General features: G+C 36.8%; 4 protein-coding genes and 1 long non-coding RNA gene across 10 annotated transcripts; 2 read left to right on the top strand and 3 right to left on the bottom strand.

Moving 5' to 3' along the window:
- The first annotated feature begins 855 nt into the window (after positions 1–855).
- LOC135166981 (carnosine N-methyltransferase) lies at positions 856–3,782 on the top strand. 2 transcript variants are annotated; one of them, XM_064129776.1, is made up of 7 exons: positions 856–1,149; positions 1,591–1,816; positions 2,010–2,167; positions 2,299–2,439; positions 2,516–2,678; positions 2,837–3,070; positions 3,274–3,782. In XM_064129776.1, the coding sequence occupies exons 1-7, from the start codon at positions 1,043–1,045 to the stop codon at positions 3,436–3,438; spliced, it is 1,194 nt and encodes a 397-aa protein (XP_063985846.1). In that variant the 5' UTR covers positions 856–1,042; the 3' UTR covers positions 3,439–3,782. The 2 variants fall into 2 exon arrangements, with proteins under 2 accessions (XP_063985846.1, XP_063985847.1); XM_064129777.1 differs by having other exon boundaries at positions 857–1,149; positions 1,591–1,798.
- A 779-nt stretch (positions 3,783–4,561) lies between these two features.
- LOC135166990 (protein KTI12 homolog) lies at positions 4,562–6,044 on the bottom strand. Of its 2 annotated transcripts, XM_064129794.1 has the most exons (5): positions 5,804–6,044; positions 5,253–5,740; positions 5,023–5,161; positions 4,897–4,959; positions 4,562–4,783 (listed from the first exon to the last, which is right to left on the bottom strand). In XM_064129794.1, the coding sequence occupies exons 2-5, from the start codon at positions 5,672–5,674 to the stop codon at positions 4,586–4,588; spliced, it is 822 nt and encodes a 273-aa protein (XP_063985864.1). In that variant the 5' UTR covers positions 5,675–5,740; positions 5,804–6,044; the 3' UTR covers positions 4,562–4,585. The 2 variants fall into 2 exon arrangements, with proteins under 2 accessions (XP_063985864.1, XP_063985863.1); XM_064129793.1 differs by having other exon boundaries at positions 5,253–6,044.
- A 983-nt stretch (positions 6,045–7,027) lies between these two features.
- LOC135166980 (protein HEXIM1) lies at positions 7,028–12,607 on the bottom strand. Its single transcript, XM_064129775.1, has 2 exons — positions 12,213–12,607; positions 7,028–10,749 (listed from the first exon to the last, which is right to left on the bottom strand). The coding sequence occupies exons 1-2, from the start codon at positions 12,450–12,452 to the stop codon at positions 9,790–9,792; spliced, it is 1,200 nt and encodes a 399-aa protein (XP_063985845.1). The 5' UTR covers positions 12,453–12,607; the 3' UTR covers positions 7,028–9,789.
- Position 12,608: 1 nt separating this feature from the next.
- LOC135166996 (uncharacterized) lies at positions 12,609–19,222 on the top strand. Of its 4 annotated transcripts, XR_010299779.1 has the most exons (5): positions 12,828–13,100; positions 13,155–13,273; positions 13,937–14,021; positions 17,469–17,585; positions 17,796–19,222. It is a non-coding gene; the product is annotated as an uncharacterized LOC135166996 (long non-coding RNA). The 4 variants fall into 4 exon arrangements; XR_010299777.1 differs by lacking the exons at positions 17,469–17,585; positions 17,796–19,222 and adding an exon at positions 12,609–12,735 and having other exon boundaries at positions 12,858–13,100; positions 13,937–14,208; XR_010299778.1 differs by lacking the exons at positions 17,469–17,585; positions 17,796–19,222 and adding an exon at positions 14,091–14,214 and having other exon boundaries at positions 12,837–13,100.
- Positions 19,223–19,470: 248 nt separating this feature from the next.
- Rps29 (Ribosomal protein S29) lies at positions 19,471–21,235 on the bottom strand. The gene is made up of 3 exons (XM_064129799.1): positions 21,080–21,235; positions 20,201–20,300; positions 19,471–19,752 (listed from the first exon to the last, which is right to left on the bottom strand). The coding sequence occupies exons 1-3, from the start codon at positions 21,139–21,141 to the stop codon at positions 19,744–19,746; spliced, it is 171 nt and encodes a 56-aa protein (XP_063985869.1). The 5' UTR covers positions 21,142–21,235; the 3' UTR covers positions 19,471–19,743.
- Between the last annotated feature and the right edge of the window lie 25 nt (positions 21,236–21,260).

Raw genomic sequence — 21,260 nt, forward strand, 5'->3', positions numbered from 1 at the left:
TGCGTTCATGTTTCATCCGGTATTTTTTTCATCGACAACATCTGAACTAAATTCGCCTCCATAAACCCGGTATCCAATGAATTTCCGCTGATTAAAAATTCATCTTCATGGTTGATTCAGGGAAAGAGTGATGAATTATTCACGTGGTTTTGGTTCATTAATTTGACATTAACTGTCTGCCCTTTTCCGAAATAAAATCCCATGAAGTGGTTATTTGACGTTGGTATGAATTATTTCGCTTATTTCCTCGTCGAATTGCATCCTAATAAATTATTCAATGAATTCGTTGATTGGGACATTTATCCAATCCGAAATTCTGAAATTTGGCATTTCTACTCGCGAACCTTTCCGACGATTTTATTGATGCGAATCAAGTGTGCGAGTAGCAATTGAAAAAATTTTTTTTTTAACTCACAGGGGCACAGTAGAGTAATAATAATAACGAAGGAACTGTTGTATTAACATGTCTGTGTTCTACTGGGATTAGGAATAGATAAATATCTAGATCAGATGGATAAGAGCTTGATTATGAGCTTTCCGCATTCAAGGAAATCAGTCACGCGAATTATTGTACGACAAAGTAGTATAATATTATTTCAGGGAAACTACTTTTGTAGAGCTCCCAAAAATAAAATTAGAAATATTAGACAAACATTTTAGAGAATTATTTTAGTTCTATTTATTTGTCTATGTGCTAAGGGGAAATGCCCAACGTTTTGTTTATTGTTTTAAATAGCACGAGCACACTGTTTTATCGACATTTTCGTATGTACCATTATAAAGTAAATCCGATTCCGTTCATATCGACTGTCAACAACAAAAATGTCTCGAAGAAAAAGAAAATCAGGGCTCGCCGATTCACATTCACACACTAGGCTCGAAGAGGAGTGTGTCATCACCCGAACAAAAAGCCAAACTAGAGAGTAATTTTAATAATAAAGAACAAAGAAGTGAGAGAACATCCAACGACAGGTTTTCAAATAACGAAATAGTACCACGATATTCTATATGATCCCGAACGATATTTGAGAATATAGTCAAAATGGAAACAATGGCTGATAGTTATAAGACGAAAACGTCAGACTCCTACGAGGACGAGGAGGAGAAAAAACACTTTCAACGAATCGTCTCAGCTTTCAAATATTACAAGTAAGTGCTTTCTATTTTTCTAGTTTGAATGAATCACGGGGCTTTGGTTATTATGTAATTGACTCACTCAGTTGAGGCAGTAGCGGTACGCACGAGGATTTTTTTACTTTTCACTGGGGGAACATAACCCCAAAAGTACACACAAATTTTTGTTTTTATTCTTAAATAAAACAAAAATTTTTTTTTTCCAAAATACCTTTATTTTATTGAAATTTGATTAGAAGATGTTTTTAATACATCAACATATCTTACTTTTTTTTACTATGATCATTCATCTTTTTTGCCTGTGAATGAAACTAGTATTCAACGAATTTTGTTTTCTTGTTCAGAAATTTTGAAAATAAATGTCAATTTTGTTATGTTATGGTATGTATTTCGTGGAGCCTCAAAAAATGTCACGCTGAACTTTTCAAAAAGAGACCAATTACTTTTGGATTTCAGGCCCCATTCACTGCAGCGAGTGAAGAAGACTGAAAGTTACCTCCTCTCCCTGCCCCCTCATCACCAAAAATTATTAACAAAATACAGAGAGCATCTGCAGGAAGTCAAGCTGTGCATCGAAAATAACGACGAGATAATAAAGCTCATCATAAAAGACGTATCGCACATATTCGAGAATGTCAATCCATCGAGTGCACATACCGACAGTGTAAGACAAGTTTTCATGGTGTGTGGCATGTTTATTAAGCTATGATAACAAGTGTACCCTCATGATTGTGCAATCGTTGGGTGATAGTGAAATTATTTTTACATTTTGTTGATTATATCGATCGAGCCTCCCCAACGTTTACTATTGTCATTGTCTCGATTGTACAAATAAATTATTTTATTGTGTGAAATATAGGTAGGTCTGATTGCAGACACTCAATCCACGACCGGTGTTGGCTGATCAGGAGAAGGTTCAGGCAACAATTAAGCAATTGGTGAGGGATTGGAGTAGCGAGGGGAAGGATGAGAGGGATGCCTGCTATCAGCCCATTATCGATGAAATTATTGGACAATTTCCAACGGAGTTTTGGTATGTGCTGAATATAATTTAATTATGGAGAATTTTATAGCTCATGTATAGCTTGTCTTTCACAATCAAATATCTAATGCTTAAATTTTCACAAAAGTCACGAACAACCAATTATCTCTTTGATTATTCAGGAATGCAGCTGATGTTCAGGTACTAGTCCCTGGTGCAGGTCTGGGAAGACTGGCATATGAAATAGCAAAACGTGGATACACATGCCAAGGAAATGAATTCTCCCTTTTTATGCTGTTTGCCTCGCATTTCGTCTTGAATAAGTACGGAAAATATTGATTTTCATACCTTTGATGCCTGTAAAGTTTCGTTTGACGTCAACGAATTTATGAATTTCAGATGCAGAGGAATCAATTCATATCAAGTACACCCATGGGTCCACCAATACATGAATAATCTCCTAGCGGGGCATCAAACACAGGCTGTTGCATTCCCGGATGTTAATCCCAGTGATTTACCTGAAAATGTTCAATTTTCCATGACTGCGGGCGATTTCTTAGAGGTGTGTAGTGTATGTGAAAATGTCCATAAATTTTATTTTAAGTGTTGTATGTTGACAGAGTAGATGGATTAAGTGGCAAATTGATAACTGCGAACTGAAAATTTAACGAATTATTATAATGTAGAGCATAATTTATAATAATACTGTTCGTATTTAAGGTGTACACAGATACCAATCGATGGGATTGTGTTGCAACCTGTTTTTTCATCGACTGTGCCAACAACGTCGTTCAATTCATTGAAACAATTCACAAAATATTGAAACCTGGCGGTATTTGGATCAACCTTGGACCACTTCTTTATCACTTCAGCGATATGCCCATGGAGGACTCGATAGAGCCCAGTTACGAAGTCGTCAGGGAAGTTATTCTAGGTTTTGGATTTCAAATTGAGGTAAATATCGTAAAATAATTTTTACTCTGAATATTACGAGTTTACAGTCATTTGATGGATATGTTTATTTAAAAATTCACAATGGCCTCTTCTTCAAAATTATTCTTCAAAGAAAAATATTACGTATACTTCTAAAATCAACAGAGAGATGTGGATAATCGTTTGAATTATTTTCATTGTTCTGTTTTTTTTTCGTCCAACAGAAAGAACAAGCTCGCGTGCAAACTCGATACGCCCAGAACACAAATAGCATGCTCCAGTGTGAGTACCAAAGTGTCTACTTCGTATGCAGAAAATCGAAAAAAGACCCGCCGTATGATCACAGAAACGGCAGTGAAGTGAATGGCACACAAGAGCCAGGGAATTAAAGTATACTTGTAAAAATGTTTTCTTTACAGAATTTAACAAACTATCTATTATAAGAAATTCAACCGAGCATAGCACAAATTAATTGAATGACCAAAAATGAGAAGTTCTTTGGATGGATGAATTTTTACAATTTGTGGAGTTAACTGTATCATATATAGAAGAGGAAAGAGCAAAATGGGGCACTTCAACGTTTTCAAAACAAATATTGAGATGGTAAATTGAAATAATTCGCCACATTCGTCACTTCAATTTTTTTTTTAATTCATGGAACCACAGGTCACACTGTTGCCATATTTTAACTCAATCAAATGTAAATATTTTCTTCTAAAACCTACCATAACTACTCAGTACACTTGGGTGCCTCATTCTGCCCCGGCCGATCCTATAATATATCAGTAGTGCCTTTGTATCAATAATTTATCCTCGATCTGAAGGAGGAGAATTGAGAAAGTTTCAGTCAGTAGACAAGTGATGAAGCATAACAAATGATTTTCTTGAAGAATTACATTTGTAACAGTTTTTTTAGTTTCCGTCTCAAGATTATGAATATTTTTCAAAAACCCTAAGGGCATTGATCTCCACCGTTACCGTCCGGAGTTCTGAATCTAGTTGCATTTACAAAAATATTAATGATTTTCAACAGAAATTTGAATAAAAAATAAAAAAAATTCTTCACTTTATGTTACTCCTTAACTCGAGACGAATCTAAGGAAATCATGAATTGTATCACTTGGCTACTAAATTCCTTGGGCATTATCGCCTGCAGATACAATATTAATTCATATCGATAATATTATTGAATCAATATACTGCGAGGTGAAAAACAGATTGCTATTTTAAAGATAGCTACAATCTTTTCTTGTATTTACAATGAATTTTGTCTACAACAACCATTGGAAGAGCATCAGCGGATTTTGTCGACGGATGACTTAATGTATGCAATATCCTCCATTTATATGAATCATTGTACATAATTATGATCAAGCGAATCCAGTTTTGGCATAATTTATTTCAACGTTGGAGTTCGTGATGGAAAAAGATGGAATTTATACAATTGACGAATCAATAAAAAAAATCTGCTAGTGTATTCTACTAACAAAGGGCTTGAATAAATCCTCCCAATTTTGCTATTTCCGTTCTTTAATTTCATATACTTTTATTCAAATACTGTACAAACAATTGGGCTATCTGATTCAGTTCAACTTGATGCATTTTACTGTATGTGAGGAACTGTCGGCGCAGTCTCGTCAATTGTGCTGCACTCGTGCTTCTCTCGATAATTAAATCATACGAAGGTAGTTTTATGTCACTCGTTATTCCCATTTGATCTGCAGTGATGATGGCCTGAGGAATTAATGCAAAGGGGATGCATTAGCAGGAGAATAAAGTTCACAATCTGTTGAGGTTTTAACTGTTTTTCGCCTCCAGTGGAGGGTACGATATAGACCGTCACTTACGTTGACAATTTCTTGTGATATCCTGTCCAACTCGTAAAGATAATTCGTTGCAGAAACAGCTGGCTAAAAATGAAATAAATTATAGGATTTTGCTTTTTCTCTTTGTCACGAATTCATTTCACTTACAGATTGAGTACTCATGTTGGGTTTCGGTGCGTCCACTGAATAAAGAGAATGGTAAATGTCTTCTAGAGGTAATTTATCGTCTGGAGTCACTGCGAAGAGAGGACTGTCCCACCGATTTTTGTTGTTAGGAGTTTCGTATCTGAAATTATGATGTTTGACATGTTTGGTAAATGAAAAAAATGAGAGTACAATTTTGATGGTTTTTCATCTGGTAAAAAAAAATATGGTACCTCAAAATAAGAGCATCGAAGGTGTCTCTGGAATATTGTTCACCCTCGTCTCGGCCACTGTTCATCAGCCAAGCATGTTCCACAGGAAGATCACATTGAATTGTGCACTGTGGGGTCTTATAGAGCTTCGACAAGCAATAAAGCTCGTATCTGGAGCCCTTAATATAGTTGCTCCCATCGACAATCAGAACATCCCTGGAATTGAGTGTCCTCTGCACTGCCGACCTGATCTCCCCCCTGATCGCCTTTTCCTTCTTCGAATCCATGTAGAAGTCATTTTTAATAAAGCCACCTTTGATAACTAAATCACTTTCACTCACTATTTCCACTTTTTTGTTTTTATCAGAGAAGAATGATTTTAATTCTTGAGTTCTTGAGGTTTTGCCACTCGAGGGAATGCCTGTGATGATGATTAAAGGCATTATCAGGATATTGGTTGGGGAAAATTGAGGAAACTGATGAAAAGTGTCGTTTTCTAGCACAAAAATCTATAAATGAATGTTTCAATATGTTGAATTGTTTCAATTAAACCAGAAAAATAGAAAACATACCCTCACAATGTGCTCATGTCAACATTGACACAGCACTACGGCGGTGTAGTGGTCGTCTATGGAACTATTAACCAAAACTGAGGACCATATGATTTCTGATGAAATCCTTCGACGAGATTCTCGGTGTTTACCACCATTATAAATTTTTGGAAGCGAAACGAGTCACCAATTGCCTATGGTGAATTATGATGATTGAATAATCGACTATTTAGTAATAAAAATTAGTTTCACTCAACGTAACCGCATGCGACATCTGTGAAGTGAATTTCAAGCTTCTGCTTAATGGGTACTACAGGGTGATAAAAAATGGACGAATTATTTTAATTTGTTTACTTTTTTTATCTTCTTTCAATCAATTTTTTCTGAAAAAATTTGTATTCCATGAATCGGGTGGGATTGTATAAGCGGATTTGTATAATAAATAATTGGGTTTTTGCTGGTATGGGATAGGGACTGGGAGGAATTAATTGATTCACGAATTCACATTTACTGTTTATACAATAAATTCATTCGCTTGAACAATCGTTCAATTGTTGAATATACGCAACAGTCAAGGTAATTTCTCTTAAGTGCTACAGTTTTTTTCATTTTTGTTGTTTTTTTTGTTGTTTTTGACATTTTTATCTAAAAGTGAAACGCATACGTGATTATGGATCGTCGTTACAACCGAATTATTAACTGGAATTATATGCTGTATCACAATAAGTCGCATATCACAATTGGTTTTTTAAGTATCGTTACTTTAATCGGCATGAGTCCATTTATGAGACATCATTCGCATTTTATTATTATGAGTGAATGAGGGAGTATGGGAGAAGAATTAAAAATATTTTGTTTGGATTTCTTGGCACACTTGTGCGACATAATAGAATTTTTTGGGAATATTTTTCATGTTGGGCATTCACTTTGAGAACGAATGACAGCGACAAAAATTATGAAGAATAAAATATCGAGTTTTACGTGTGCAAGTTGTAAAATCAAGTGAATTCTCCGATGAGGAATGATATCCTCTGCGGATTTAGATAAACAATACAGAGGAATTTGTTGCAATGCATAAAAATTTCCCCAAAAAATTTCTATCAAATAAATATCCATTTCAGAATCAGTAAATATTTTTCAGGCTCTTCTCCTGTCCTCCGTTTCACTCCGAATTTTTCAACTAATTTAAAAATGTCCATAAATTCGCACTGCGTTGTCATAATTATCCGAAAAACAAATAACATATTTTCAATTATCATTTTATTCATAAATTTCCTGAAGTTTTCACTTAAGTGGTACATTCATCATCCATTCAATTAACAATTTGTCATTATAACTTATTCCATTCACCGAGTTTGATCTGTAATAGAACGCATATTTATCCAATTTTATGATTCTTTTCTTTATTTATTACTGAAAACTCGAGTCAAAAATTCAGGAATTTTGCAGCAAATAAAATCGAGCATTAGTACGAGGGGTCAATTTACGTTGTACACAGTAAAATTAACAAGACCGAGATATTCAATTGATAAAGCGAGAGAGTAGTAGTGATAAACGAGTCGTTGAAATAGGGTTTAAATATTTCATATTTCATTGCAGCGCAGAAAATATTTCAAGTTAAAAAAAATGAATGCGATTAGCCGTATAAAATTTCAAATATCTCGACAACAATTAGGTTTACAAAGAAATTTCCAAAAACTTTGTTCTTCTAAAATGTTACAATTTATAAAAAAGATCTTATGACATTTTTTAATATCATCAAAAGTTTCAGACACTTCCATGCAATAATAGGGAGTCTGCGATAGAACGCAAAATCTGCCCCTGAAACTGCGCACTTATGTCGAGAGGGCTTGACCTTACGGTAAAATCCCAAAAGACCTTTTCCGTAGTTAACAAAATTCTCGACAAAAACTTTCCTTTCAGAATTTCCTCTAAACCCTCTCAATATCGAGATAATCTAGCATTACAAACACTCATCAGAAGATTTCCTTGGAAAAAATTCTTATAATAGTCCCCAATTCGCCTATTATTTTCTCTTTTTCCATTACACAATCAGCTGAGGCTCTCGCACGACAAAAAACACTCATATCCACTCAGAATACGCAAACATTAAATGCTTGCACTGAGCCCACGATAAATAAACTTAAACCAGACTTTAAAAAATAAATAAACATCGAAAAAAAAAATTATATCCTGTGTTGCATCACTGGGGAGTAGTCAGCCTCGATGAGATTCATTGAAATATTTCCTTCACTATACGCATAATTAAACATTCAAGATCATAACTGTAATTGAAGCAAAAAAAAAATTCAATTACTATTCGTCAACGAGTCGTTCTCACTGTCTGAATAACTCAAAAATTGGCAAAAAGAACTAGAAATAATTTCAGACCATAAACTAACATATCTCTCGAATATTAAATCGCCTTATTACTACAAAATTTTTCTATACAATTGTACAATAGAGAAAAAAATTTTCTTTCATCCTATATAAATGTCTTTATGCCACACGTAATTCACATCATTCTTTGTAATTTCACATGACATTTGTGTGGCAATAATACTCTCTTTAAATGCGCTGCATTTAATAATCTATATTTAGAATTTGTCAATTCAATGATTATGAAAATTTTAATCGATCAATGATGTGATGAACTTTAAATCTCGCTTCGTTAGTTGATGGTCTGGTTTTTTCCCCCACTATTTTATATTCCGATCATTAAGATTATCTATTTCACCCGAAAATTAATGTTTTTGTGCTGTTAACAATAATTATTGTGGAATTTTTTTTATTAGCTACGGAGCGAGAATATAATTATCTCATGAATTTGTAGTTTTTATTCCTTCAACGTAAGCGAAAAATCGTTTGTAACGAATTTACAAAAAAAATAATAATTTAGATTTACTGAAAGTCAAGAGTCCGATGAAGCGTAAATGTTGACGGTGAGGGGGATGAAGGGGAGGGGATGACCATTTAACAGTGACATTCGATGATTTGCTGCGAGGTCATTATGGAATTATCTCATTGATGAACAGAATTGGTGAAACAAATGTGAAAAAGAAGAAAAAAATGTTTATTTTTTGTTAGTTTCAAAACTGAAATTTTTGGGGGTTTCACTATTAATGAGATAGTTGCAGGACTGATCCAATGTTTAATTTTTTTAGTGATGGAATCCTAAATGATTGATTCTTCGATATTCCCGAAAGAAGGAGGAATATAGATTTTTAGGGACAATCGAATTTCCTTGAAAGATTTTCGGTTCCATGGATTGAATAGTCCCACATATTCTATAATAATACATATCATTCTTCATTTGTTATAATTTTGTGAATATCTGAGGCCAACATTCAATTCCAGAGAAGGAAAATTTGTGAAATTTCTTCTTGACTGCTTTGGTTTTCAAAATACATGCAAAATACTTGAGAAAGTCTCTAGAAGACAGATGGGAGTTGTAGATTTTTTTAAAACATAAAAAAAGATACTCGAAAATTCCTAAGTTATTTTGGTTGGAAAATTTAATTCTGTCTGGAACAATTGATCATCTTTTTCTAAAACAAAATTTTTCTGAATTTTAGACTTTGAATTACATTCCAACTTAATGGTCAGAGACAAATATTTTCATCTAATTGTTCCCGATCTTTCAAAACTCATTAAAAAAATCTCCCAAATAAATAACAACCATAAAATGTTCCTGAAAACTACTTCCAATTCGCAATTTTGCAGTTAATTTCAAACCGAAATTTCAAAAAACCCGAAGTCTCCGCAAACCGAAGCCGTCAAAAGATTTCTCTCCCGAAAAAGTCGTCCCAAATTCCCCGAGAATTTTCCACTCACAGTCAATAGCTGTGCATTAATTTCAACTTTTCAAGTCCAAGGGTTAAGACCCCCTCCCCCCGACAAAAAACCTCCCAAAATTATCATCCCCCTCCTCCACCGATTTTTGGTCAATATATATTGGATCACACATATTAGCAGACGAGCGAGTGTCCGAAAGACGCTCCGAGTCCCTAAGTAGGAAGTCCATCAATTTCTTGACTGGTAGCAGAGCCATTAACGCTATCCTGTTGGCTGTCAAGACTTCTCTCCCTGCTGTCATCATGCGTCCCCCTGCCATTGGTCCTGGCCTCGCCATTGTGCCTCCTGACCTCGGGTGAAAAATTCCCCTCATCACAGCTGCCCTCTCTATGTCCAGAGCTGCTACTGCTGCTGCTGCTGTCACTATCGCTTTCACTGTCAACACTAGACTCCGAGCTATCCTCTTTGCCCCTGAGGCTCTCATTTTCCCGCCTGAGCTGTTCATTCTGCTGCACCAAATCGTCGATTCTCTGCTGATAGACCTTGACCTTTTTCGCCATTTCCCCATCATTTCTTCCATCGATCTCATCAGCTTGGAGACTTTTCGATCTCAGCCTCTTCATCAACGAATCGAGTTTCGCCTCGAGCTGGACATATTCCTGGATCAAGTCTGATTTCGTCAAGGCACTCAATCTCTCAGCATGAAGATCCTCATAAGCACTGGAGAATTCCTTCGTAAGGAATTCCTCCTCGTCCTCAGGTGATGAATAAAAGTAATCCTCATCGGAGTCGATGCTGAAGCTTGAGTCCCTCGTTCTGGGGAGACCTCCAGGCTTCTGAAAGGCCACCGCCATCTCTGGATTCGTCGAAGTCTTTGCCAGTTTCTCCTCAAGATCGGGAAGATCGCTGTGATCCTCCATCAGAAATTGCGTCGTGTTGTAGGGGGCCGGTGGTTGGGCTGATTTCTTCATCTGACGACCCATTGACCGACGTCGTTGGCGCTCGAACGCCGGTTGCTTCGCATATGCCTTTAACTTCCTGTGCTTCGGCTTCCCTCGACGGGTCTTGCGCTTCTTGCAGGAGACGTCGGGATTGTCCTCGGAGGGCTGCACCTCCTGGTCGCCAACGGTGTTCTTCAGTTTACCACAATTTGATTTTTTACCTTTTCCATTCTGTAACAGAATATGTTGGGAATCATTTAAGGAATGACTTACATTTATTTTGGCTGTTGAAGGGAACCATTCTGACGAATTTACCCTGGAGATGATGCCGAATGTCCTGACACGTGAAGCTATGATGTTTTTAGAAAATATGTGCACGGATGTCCGAGAGGATGTGGTCGTTATTTAGAAAATTTGTATAAATTACACTAAAAATAATCCGCTTGTTAATTTTTTTCCCCCAGAGAAGAGGTTCTTGGAGGATTTCTTGATGTTTAGTAATCGTGGGGCGTATTAGTTCGCGAAGTTTATGGAATACATGTTATTGGATGCACATTCCTCTGTATCAAAATCCAATTTCTTTGTTTTGAATTCTTCATTTGGAGTGGACGTCCTATAAAACGTAGATAACGGAATAGTCCTTTGAAAATGGGGGATTATTTCGTAGGAAATATGTTGAATTTTATTCAGTTGATATCACGCACAATAAGTGTTCAGGACGACGGAGGGTGATGCACTCGCTTCACTACTAAAAGACGATAAAATATTCAAGGAGTACCATAATGTATGTACGATAGATTTCAACCCTCATTAGATGGTATCATAAGACTCATGTTTGGCACCCTCAATAACAACTATTGAAACAAACTGTTTAATCATACAATCGACTAAAAGGTCTGATGTATTTCGTGCCGGTAATGCATTAGTTCATTATCATTAGTGAAAAAGACGGAGTGTTTAGGTTAAAAAATAATACCTCCGGTTCACCACCCTTTCTACTCAATCTACATTTCAGAAAAAAAATGTCAGGAATTTGGAGAACTTCCAAGTTTTTCTTTTAATGACTGTTGGATTGAAATATTTCTCAATTGTTCTCCAATTATTAACCTGCATTATACGCCCTTTTGCAAAAAACATCAAGCTACCCCGTTGCGAGGCCCAAAATTCTCAACAAACGAGTTTTCTCAACTGGTTCCAAAAAAATCCCTCTAAAGGCTTTTTTGAAGCCCACTTAATACCCCTCAATCAAACAGCTCTGAACATCCCCTCCAGGCTGCTCTTCAACCACAGCCCCCCCCCGCCTCCCTCTCGCCGTAAATCGATCTATCCAACACTCGATAACAAAGAACCTACATAGCCGACCCCCTCCCACCATTTTAAAACGTAGTCACAATTAGCCTGGGCGGAGAGGGGGTAGAAGAAATTGGTAGAACTGCCCAATAAAATCCATCCCCTCCCCCCGCAGCCGATAAATTTACAACTTCCATTTTAACAACCGTCTGTAATCCCCAAAAACTTAATGAATAAAAAAAAATAATAAAAATCGACTGAAAAATTCGTTCGTCCTGGCAATAATCCTCAAAAAAAATTACGGAAATACTGAGAGCAACAGATCCGCAGAAGATCCGATCCTCCAGATCCGCAAAAGTCACTATTAAAAAATTAAAAAATAATAATTGCAAAAAAAAACTTACGTCTTTTCGCCCCTTGGAGTTTGCCAGCCTGTCTTTGGACACGGCGCCATTTTCCCCAGAGGGCGCTTCACTCGCCACCTCCATTGGTGCCTGCGGCGTCGGGTTCGTCTCAACGCCCTTCGCATCGCGTACTTGATTAATTTCACCAGGACCATTCTCCTGATGTCCATGAATGCCAATAACTTCCATATTACTGTCACCGTTAAATGTTCGTAACGTTGTTACACTACACGTACTCATAATCCTCACTCTTTACGACAATCTCGTCGCACTATTCAATAAACCCAACCCTTAAATTTTTTTTTTCCAGTCCTATTCAATATCAACTTTGAATTGAATCGATGGTGTTGGAGTGCCTGGAGCTGCTCACGAACTGTATGCCAGAAGCGTAAACAGCGACTGAACAGCCATGTTTGATTCTCAAACTGTGATTCTCTCGCTTTGGACGATAGCAACTCGGCGGGGGCTGACTGCTTCAGTGGTGGGGGTTTTCGTTAGCGAGAGGGGAGGAGGACTCGACAAGGTGGGGTGGAAAGTCTTTTTTCTCCCGACCCCCCTCACAATGACCCCCACTTCCACTTCTACCATACGAATTTTTTTCTCTTCATTTTTGTACTTCTCACTTGTTCCCTCACTCTGTCTCAGTTTTACCATCATCTCACCTCTTCCTCGGGCACACGTAATCTGGGCAGATGACAAACAAAACACAAACGATGGTACGTGCCATAACACAACAGCCCCCTCCCCCACATTCTCATCGAGGAGTCAAGAGAGCCCAACAAATTTACAGATTTGTGAATTTTCTTTATCACTGAAATTCGGAAATTAACTTCAAGGTTGTGAACTACAACCAATGAGGACTCAATAAGGAAACGAGCCAAAGCCCAGGTAACTAATTACTTTAATCATAATAATCGAATAACTTGGTAATAACTTTTGTAGGTGGAAATGAATAAACCAATTCCAGACCAAAGTTGTCATCAATAAAGATATTTTGATTGGGTTTATGGTTTGGCAGAATTTCCAAAATAAAAGTCTCATGGCAAAATGGATATTTAGAGGTTAGAGAGAATATTAAATTTTAGAGAATTTAATTGCTGGTTTAATTGTTTACTCTCATCGAAATTAGCATCTATGAACAGATACATATGCTTTGTCTTCACTGCACTCAGCTATTCACGCCATCTTAGTAAGCTGCATTAATACGTTGTCCGTTAAAATGGGCCCTAAATCTCCAAGATCTTATCATACAATAATGACTTTGTGCTTTCAGTGTGAAGAATCACATATTATTAACAATATTAAAATGAAATTCCCACCATAACACAGGTCCTGTGGAAAAATGAATATTTCGACGTTGAAGAGATTAAATTCCAGAATGAAAAAAACTGCTAAAAATGGGCCATAGATCTACAATATTTTATTGTCCAATCTTAACTTCTTGTTTCACTATTGAAACCACCTCCTCGCCACTGCCTCTTATCATTCACCTCCACTAAGACATTTTTTCCCTTCAAAATTTTCATTCTCTCACAAATGTTCTCCATTACTACTGACCACTGAATACTCTCCATATAATTTGTACAACAATGTAAACAGTCAATAGAGCCTTTGAATATAAATAATACTTCGGACTGTCCTGTTTTTCACGTTTTCGGGGGTCACCACGTACTCATTATTTTTTCCTTTCAAAACTCCGACCTTTTTTTGTTTTTCATCCTCAGGTGGAAGGGATACAAGGACAATTATGAGGTAAGCCTCAGGGACAATAGGATTTTTAAAAAACAAATTTGGTAGCGGAATGCGATGGTGAGTACCAGGTTGTTGACGGAATAATTATTATTATGGTTGTACGGAGTTTTCAGAATAATTTTTTAGGCTCGCGTGGGGCTTTAGCCTCTTCCACGATCGTTTTAACCTGCGGATCTCGCTTGTGGCTCACGTGTTCTAGGGAGAGAGTCGTTGGATACTCGTAGAGGGGAGCGGAAAGTGTAGAGTGGACGGGAGGGGGGGGGAGGGGGTAATGATAATGAAAGGAGAGAATTTAATCTCTAAGAGAGGAGTGCGGTAAATATAACTTTGATACAATTTTTCCAATTTCTCGTGGTATTTCTCTGTAATTTTGTGGAAATAACTGTCCTGTATGTTGAATTATCAATAAATTGCACAGTTGGGACTGCTTTTTCCTCTCTTCGAGTAGATTTTTTTTTCGATTACCTGAGGTCAGGTAGAGGGCAGACCCCGGAGTCTTGGGACTGAGGAGAAGGCCTGGACACACCACCTACGCCCTTATGCTCCTACAGTGATATAATTCTCAGTGCGGTGGTATTAATACCTGATTAGTCCGAGTCTAGGGAAGGTGAAGTAATCATAGGGCCTGATGAAGACGGGGTATTAATCGAAATGCCAGCATTTGACCTTGAGGTAATACGGTTTTTAATGAGCCTTATAATCACTGGTTTCACTTCACGAAGTCCATATTGTAGACATTGAGCAACAAAAGGTAATGAAAAAAATCCTCCATAGGAAATGATTAGGATCGTTAGTCAGGCCCATGTTATATACGGTGTCCCAAACAATTTGCGTAGCTAAATATCTAAGTACGCACTAGTTATTTAGTTGAAAAGCCTCGTTAACAGCACCGATATCGTTCAATGACTTTAGTTCTGAGTTACTGGTTTTCAAAGTCTATTGGCCATTAAATATCAATCGGACCGTCACAATTTGGCCCTGAGATATTGGTGTTTTTTTATTGATTCTTATATCCCATACTTCCACTTCACGAATTAAAATTCATGAACATGAAGCAAAGAAAGATGAATAAAAAAATTGTACACGCGAAATTACCGTTATAAAGAGGAACCTGAGCTTCAACTGTGTCTGATAACGTTCGGAAAATTCACGCAAGAATTTCACTTGTTCACTTGTTGTTAACGAAGTTTCTTAACTATTAACGAATGGTGCGAGTAGTTGAAAAGTTTTCACTGCTAGTGATTCTAATCAATGTAAATACTCAGATTAATTTAACATAAAATTACCGCCACTGTCAATGCACCTGGTAGATCTAAGCCCTTCGAATAATATCAAAAAAACGATCTACTAATGACGTTTAATACTTTGAAAAGTTCATTTACAGGGAAATTGTTCCATCGATTTACTTTATTTCTACAGCCTGTTGACGATTGACTGTCAATCGGAACGTTACGAGGTGGCCATGAGATAGTGTTTTTTTTTACCGAGTCCAATATCTCACAAGTCCACTTCAAAAAATCAGCATGGACATGAAATTATCACTATCGAGCTCATCAAGAAGATCAATCATATGCAACGCACATGCGAAAAAAACTGACTGAACCCATTCTCGTAAACGAAGAAATAGACTTGAAATATTGTCACCCTAAAAAGGAAGTCGGTCACACTAATTTGTCAAAAAAAAAAAACAAAATTCGTTACAATTCCTTCTCACAAGTCTTATCGAGCTACTGTGATTTACACTCATGTTCACACATGTGTGAAATGAAAATGTGAAGCAACCTGTCTCGGTGTGAGTCGGTATTATTGCCCACCTCCCAGCAAAACTATAAATACGGTGTCGCACACGTTGCATTACAACGATTGAGAGAGAGATGGCAAGATTTTCAAGAGTTAATATTCATCTATTCTGCCTCAACTCCATCGTACTGCATATGCTTTTAACATATGGATAGGGGGGATGGTAGGGGGGGGGGGGTGAGGTGGAGGAAGATTGTGTTAGTGCATGTGGAAGTTGAAAAACACCTCTTCTCGGTTACAAGTACAGGTTTACACAGCGCTTGCGTGTACGTTACTTCATGAAGGGGGATTTTTCACTCTTACATTGCCACCATGTACACGTTTGTTTTCGGTCTATACGATGTTACACGCTAGGTTGAAGGTATATTGCGAATTCAGCTGATCGAAAACCGGGGGAAGGGGGGGGGGGGAAGCTCAGATAATGGGGACGATCGATGTTAATTAATCGTGAATTTATAATTTTTATAGAGGTGAGATATTGTTTTGGAACATGAGCAGCTCTTTGGGAGAAAATTTCGAAAAATGTTTTTTAAAAAATATTTTTCCTTGTGTTTGGGTTTTTTTTTGGTTTTAACTTATATCTATAATCAGTTGTCATTTCGGTTAGTTGTGGATTTATTATTTTTTAGTTGATGGGATAATTAATTTGTAGTGATAAAATGGAAATAATTGGATTACTGGAGAAGTTTATATCATATTTTCCTTCGACTTTTATAGCAAAACGTTTCTTTCTCATTTAATGGAACTCCAAAACCGATTAATATCGCTCGTTAATTATCTTAGGGCATAAAAGTCTTCGAAATCCGTACAATCAGTCGCTGTTTTGCAGAATATAAACTTTATAATGCTCTGGGAATAATTTTCTTGTCATTTGAAAGGGTTATTATCTCAAAAACGAGGAGTTTTACGATGGAATATCAACCGATCTTTTCCTCTCATAAAATTCACTGTAAAAATAAGCCCACATTTACCCCTCGATAAATCAGAACCAAGGAATAAATCAACCCCAATTACACCCCTCGAACCGATTAAAATCTCTCGTTAATCTGATTAAATCTTTTTCCGCTACAAAGCAATTATCTCAATCATGACGAATAAAAAAAGCCGCCTCCAATTCACGGAGTGTTATAATCCAATTTCCTCGGGTTTTCATATACCTCCCAATCACTCTTTTCAATACATACTCCGAGAAATGAACGTGATTGATTTTTTTTTTGCAAGCTACATATGGAAGCGAGTTATAGTCACTGTTTAATTGTTTATTTATTATTGTTGCTTAAAATGCTCAAATGCTCAATGAGCGAATTCCAGTATTCAATAATTCTGTTGCGAATATCCGGGAAACTAAGAAATATAACGAAACTTTGACAATTTTTTTTTTTAAGAAAAAGAGAGAAACTAGCCAATTTATGATAAAAATTTCGTTATCATCGTTTATTTTTCAAATGTGTTTTAAAAATTCAACAAGAGATCGATTTAAACTGATCGATCATCCCACATCCAATATCCAATCGAGTCATACTGAATCGCGCGATAGCGAAAAGGGAATTCAGAACAAAATGTAGATTTTTTTCGACTAATTTGCAATCACAAATGATCACTTGGACTCGAGAGGATATGCAAATGTAAATATAGCAATAATTTTGCATTATAATTCTTCATCTTTCCGCCCTTATTAATTACGTATTCATTAATGTCTTTCAGAGCCAGTCAACTAAAATGAGGAGACACAAATTATTCATTAGGAACAAAGTATACATAATTTGTCTGGACTGATCGTCGTGAAAAATCCCAGAGGCAAAATAAAATCTTCCCTGAGCTGTGAGTCGATGTTTTACGGTATTACCTCCATTCTGTAGATTAATTTACTGATTTACTGATGACAAGTAAATATATTTGAGAAAATAATTTTTTTTCTCAGTGTAATCGCACTAATTTTTCAACGAACGCACAAAATCCATGCTTTCCTGTCCACCAATTCCCCAGGATATTCCGAAATCCCCCCGAGTAACGACTTTCTTTTCCCAACAGGGACATTTGACAGATTCTCCTGGAGCTCTTGGCAATGGCCCTCGTATCTCCCCTGTCCTTCAGTTAATAAACCACCCTGTGCCATTTTATTACCCTTTGTTGTCTTCATTTATCGCTGGACAGAGTGGTCACATTGAAAAGGACATACTCAGCATCGGCTATCCTTTGGTGATAAAAATTTCCGAAATTTTTTCAATCCACTTGGCTTTTGTGTCAAATTATTTCGAGACGAAAAACGTTGGAATGAGGTAAAATACATCTGGAAAATTTAGACAGTCTCTGATTTAGAACGCAGCAAGAAGGCCTGAAAACCATTCGAGGAAGCTCAGAGGCCTGTGCAATTCGGCCAACCGTACAAACACAGTCGCTTGTCGCTTTACTACCTTCCCCTCCAAAGCCATCCTAATCTTTTCTTTCTCCCTCCCCTCTCCTTTTCACCCCTCGCCAACCGTTACTTCACTCCCCCTTCACTTTATTCTCCTACCCCCCTTGGTCACCTCAAAAACTGCGCTCTCTCATTCACCTCAAACTCCTGCTCCAACTGTAGATCTTTTCTTGTTCTCGTCAACAAAGCAAGAAGACATCTTTACATGGATTGCACCTAAAACTCGAATTCCCCTCAATAAAGTGAAATAATAATTCTCATCTCTGTTTTATACGGCATTTATCTTTTTTTGGTGTATGAGATACCAAAGCAAGTTTAATGCCGAGAAGAGGGGGTAACCATGTGCAGTGGCACGTATCCAACTGCTCGTGTACATGGCAATGGCTGATACATATATGTAGGCAATAGTGACCGCATCGAAAGTCATGACGATTCCCCCATTTTTTTTTTTTTGTTGATTTTACAGGGGAGGATGGGATATTTATAGAGTGTTTTCGCGGTTCTGGTAATCGTTGATGAATGGTTTTGGTTGATGACATTTTTTTTCATTAGGCAATTTGAGGGAATGGAGACGGATTTATTAATTAGAGGGAGGGAGAGGAGGGAATGAGGTAGGCTTGGGAGGGGAGATGGCGATTTTATAGAATTGAGGGAGGGAAATTCATTGGTTTATTGATGAGAATTTCATTGCTGGATCCAATAGTCCGGGAAATTTCAGCCCCAAATGTTTACTCATAAACAGGACAACTAATTATCATTCATCATCATCATCGTTCAATTTCTCCAGTTATAAAAAAATTATGATTTTTCGAATCATTATTATTCCTCACTTTTCATGTCTTTCCTCGCTCAACTTTGATGGCCGAGGTAATGAGAAAGTTTTCTACCCCAATGTAACAATTTAGGATTTTTTATTCCACCTAATTCAATGAGTCCCACTCTCTTGACCTCGAACCACGACTGGGAACAACTTTCGCGGTTACAGCTGCACATAGACAAGAGTATAGTCCAATCGCCAAGTGCATTGATTGACAAATAGGGACAGCACTGGGGGGTGGGAGAGGGGGGGGGGGGCGAAGAAGGGGATAGGAAAAATCAAAGAAAAAAGTGAGGATACGTTTTTGTTATTAGATAATACAAAAAAATCTTTTAAAAAACAAGGTGATAGTGAGCAGGTCAGGCTTCCTGGTGCTTATCACATACTTCAGACGACGCAAGAGTTGAATAAAGATGGAAAACTAGGGAGCAGGAGGAGGAAGTGAGAAGGCGGTGATACCAGAAAATCAGGGATTTTTTCATGCCAATTAATTTTTATTTATCGTTCTCGCTCTGATTACCTTTCTCATGCTGATTTTCTTCATAAATAAAATACTCATTTCGTGGTTTTTTGTTTTTTTTTACTGATGTCTTGCCATACACAGATTAGACATGTTCTTTACAAAAGTTTGATTATTGTTGTTTACAATTCACTGTTGAATTCGTTATGAAATTTCTTGTACGAATCTGTCTATAGCGCGAACCAGGCAGCATTTAAATATTTTTTATTGTGTTGAAAATATTTATTTAGTCCAACTGGAAAAAAGAACAAAAAAAAATGAGTGATGTTTTATTTTCGTGGAATTTTTACAATTTTCAGGGGAATGCGAGAGGTTATTGATTTTTCAGATGTTTGTGTATTGCGTGGGATTCAGAAGGCTCAGGTGGTGGTGTGATGATTTTTTTTATCTACATGAAATTGAAAATTACCAGCGATGGTGGAGATAAATACTCGGAAATTGATGATAGTGGTGAATTTATGGTGAAATATGAGCTTTCGTATTTTGTTAGGGAATCATAAAATTGGAAAATATCTAGATAAAAGAAGAAATATGAAGACTGTCTCTGCAACTCATAAAATTTCCCACAAAAAGGACTTGTGACATTTTCCTCAACCTCTTTATAATGTACAACTACCCATTAAAGAATGTCTCATTTCTTAGCCACTCAACTACTGAATTATTCAACATTTTAAATGCATTACCTTCTTGAACCCAATGTCAGCTGCATATTCCCTGAAGCACTGACGGCAGATGTTTAGACCATATTTGCGGATGAGCCCGTGTTTGTTAGCACAGGCACGGCTGAAAAATCCAAAAGACAGTAAATTTAAATTATATTCTGATTTTAGAGATTTACATCAACTAGACAAAAATGAGATTTGTAATTTTTCATTAGACTTTCATAACAGAGATAAACTAGACATAAAAAATTTAATTCAACTTGATTTTGTGTATAACCCATGATTTTTCATTATTGAATGTTTCTGTCTCATTTTGAGGTTTTTCGCTGAAATAAATTAATTGCAGTAATTAATTGAGTAATAAAGAGGGAGATATCGTATGTTTGGAGGTGACACAGTTGAAAACTAAGATTATTTTCCATTTTTCCTGAAGGTTTCATGACTCAAAAACCAATTCATTAAGTCTGCTCAGTCTAGACTGTCCCAAATAACAATGAAATGAATTTTTTCTTTTTGAAAAATCTACCACTAGTCACTAGAATTAAAAAAAATCACAGATGATTTGTTCCATAGTTTATTTTTTGTCAGCACCACTATGAATGATCTGCCATTTTGAGGTTATGTCGTCCCTTGAGAATTCAGAATTGAATATTGAATTATAAGAATATTTAATTCGCTCATTTATCATTAATCCATCATTACACTCGATTCTTCATCGAAATAAATTAATTTTTGCTGTAAGTTCAAGTGCGAAGATGGATAAATTGAGCTTTTGAGTAGGACACACGCGGTCATGACGTTGGTGACTGGCGACCAACGCCGTGTTGATTTATCAGAGGACAGATTAAACTGAAACGATTAGATATGTCGATTCTTAATTAATTAAATAACTAAGCTCACCAGGATCTGGATCCTTGGCCGTATTTTCTGGGGTGAGAGTACCAAATATTCTGGAAACCCATGTCGTTTTCACGCTCGCTGAATACGAAAAGAGTGTACAGGAGGGACGGATGAGTAGAGGAAGTAGAGGGCGCCACCAGTCGGTGACGTCACGAGTTACTAGCGGGATTTTTGAAAATAT

This window comes from Diachasmimorpha longicaudata, chromosome 10 (assembly GCF_034640455.1).
Source record: "Diachasmimorpha longicaudata isolate KC_UGA_2023 chromosome 10, iyDiaLong2, whole genome shotgun sequence".
NCBI classification, from domain to species: Eukaryota; Metazoa; Arthropoda; class Insecta; order Hymenoptera; family Braconidae; genus Diachasmimorpha; species Diachasmimorpha longicaudata.

What these genes read in the sequence shown, in the direction of transcription:
- LOC135166981 (XM_064129776.1), top strand. Translation starts at nt 1,043, where the DNA reads ATGGAAACAATGGCTGATAGTTATAAGACGAAAACGTCAGACTCCTAC. An exon ending in GTGTAAGACAAGTTTTCATG is followed by an intron (nt 1,817 to 2,009) that starts GTGTGTGGCATG and finishes GTCTGATTGCAG; the next exon opens with ACACTCAATCCACGACCGGT. An exon ending in CAATTTCCAACGGAGTTTTG is followed by an intron (nt 2,168 to 2,298) that starts GTATGTGCTGAA and finishes TTGATTATTCAG; the next exon opens with GAATGCAGCTGATGTTCAGG.
- LOC135166990 (XM_064129794.1), bottom strand. Translation starts at nt 5,674, where the DNA reads ATGCCTTTAATCATCATCACAGGCATTCCCTCGAGTGGCAAAACCTCA. An exon ending in CCAACATGAGTACTCAATCT is followed by an intron (nt 4,960 to 5,022) that starts GTAAGTGAAATG and finishes TTTCATTTTTAG; the next exon opens with CCAGCTGTTTCTGCAACGAA. An exon ending in TATCACAAGAAATTGTCAAC is followed by an intron (nt 4,784 to 4,896) that starts GTAAGTGACGGT and finishes TTAATTCCTCAG; the next exon opens with GCCATCATCACTGCAGATCA.
- LOC135166980 (XM_064129775.1), bottom strand. Translation starts at nt 12,452, where the DNA reads ATGAGTACGTGTAGTGTAACAACGTTACGAACATTTAACGGTGACAGT. An exon ending in ACTCCAAGGGGCGAAAAGAC is followed by an intron (nt 10,750 to 12,212) that starts GTAAGTTTTTTT and finishes ATTCTGTTACAG; the next exon opens with AATGGAAAAGGTAAAAAATC.
- Rps29 (XM_064129799.1), bottom strand. Translation starts at nt 21,141, where the DNA reads ATGGGTTTCCAGAATATTTGGTACTCTCACCCCAGAAAATACGGCCAA. An exon ending in GGCCAAGGATCCAGATCCTG is followed by an intron (nt 20,301 to 21,079) that starts GTGAGCTTAGTT and finishes TGGATTTTTCAG; the next exon opens with CCGTGCCTGTGCTAACAAAC.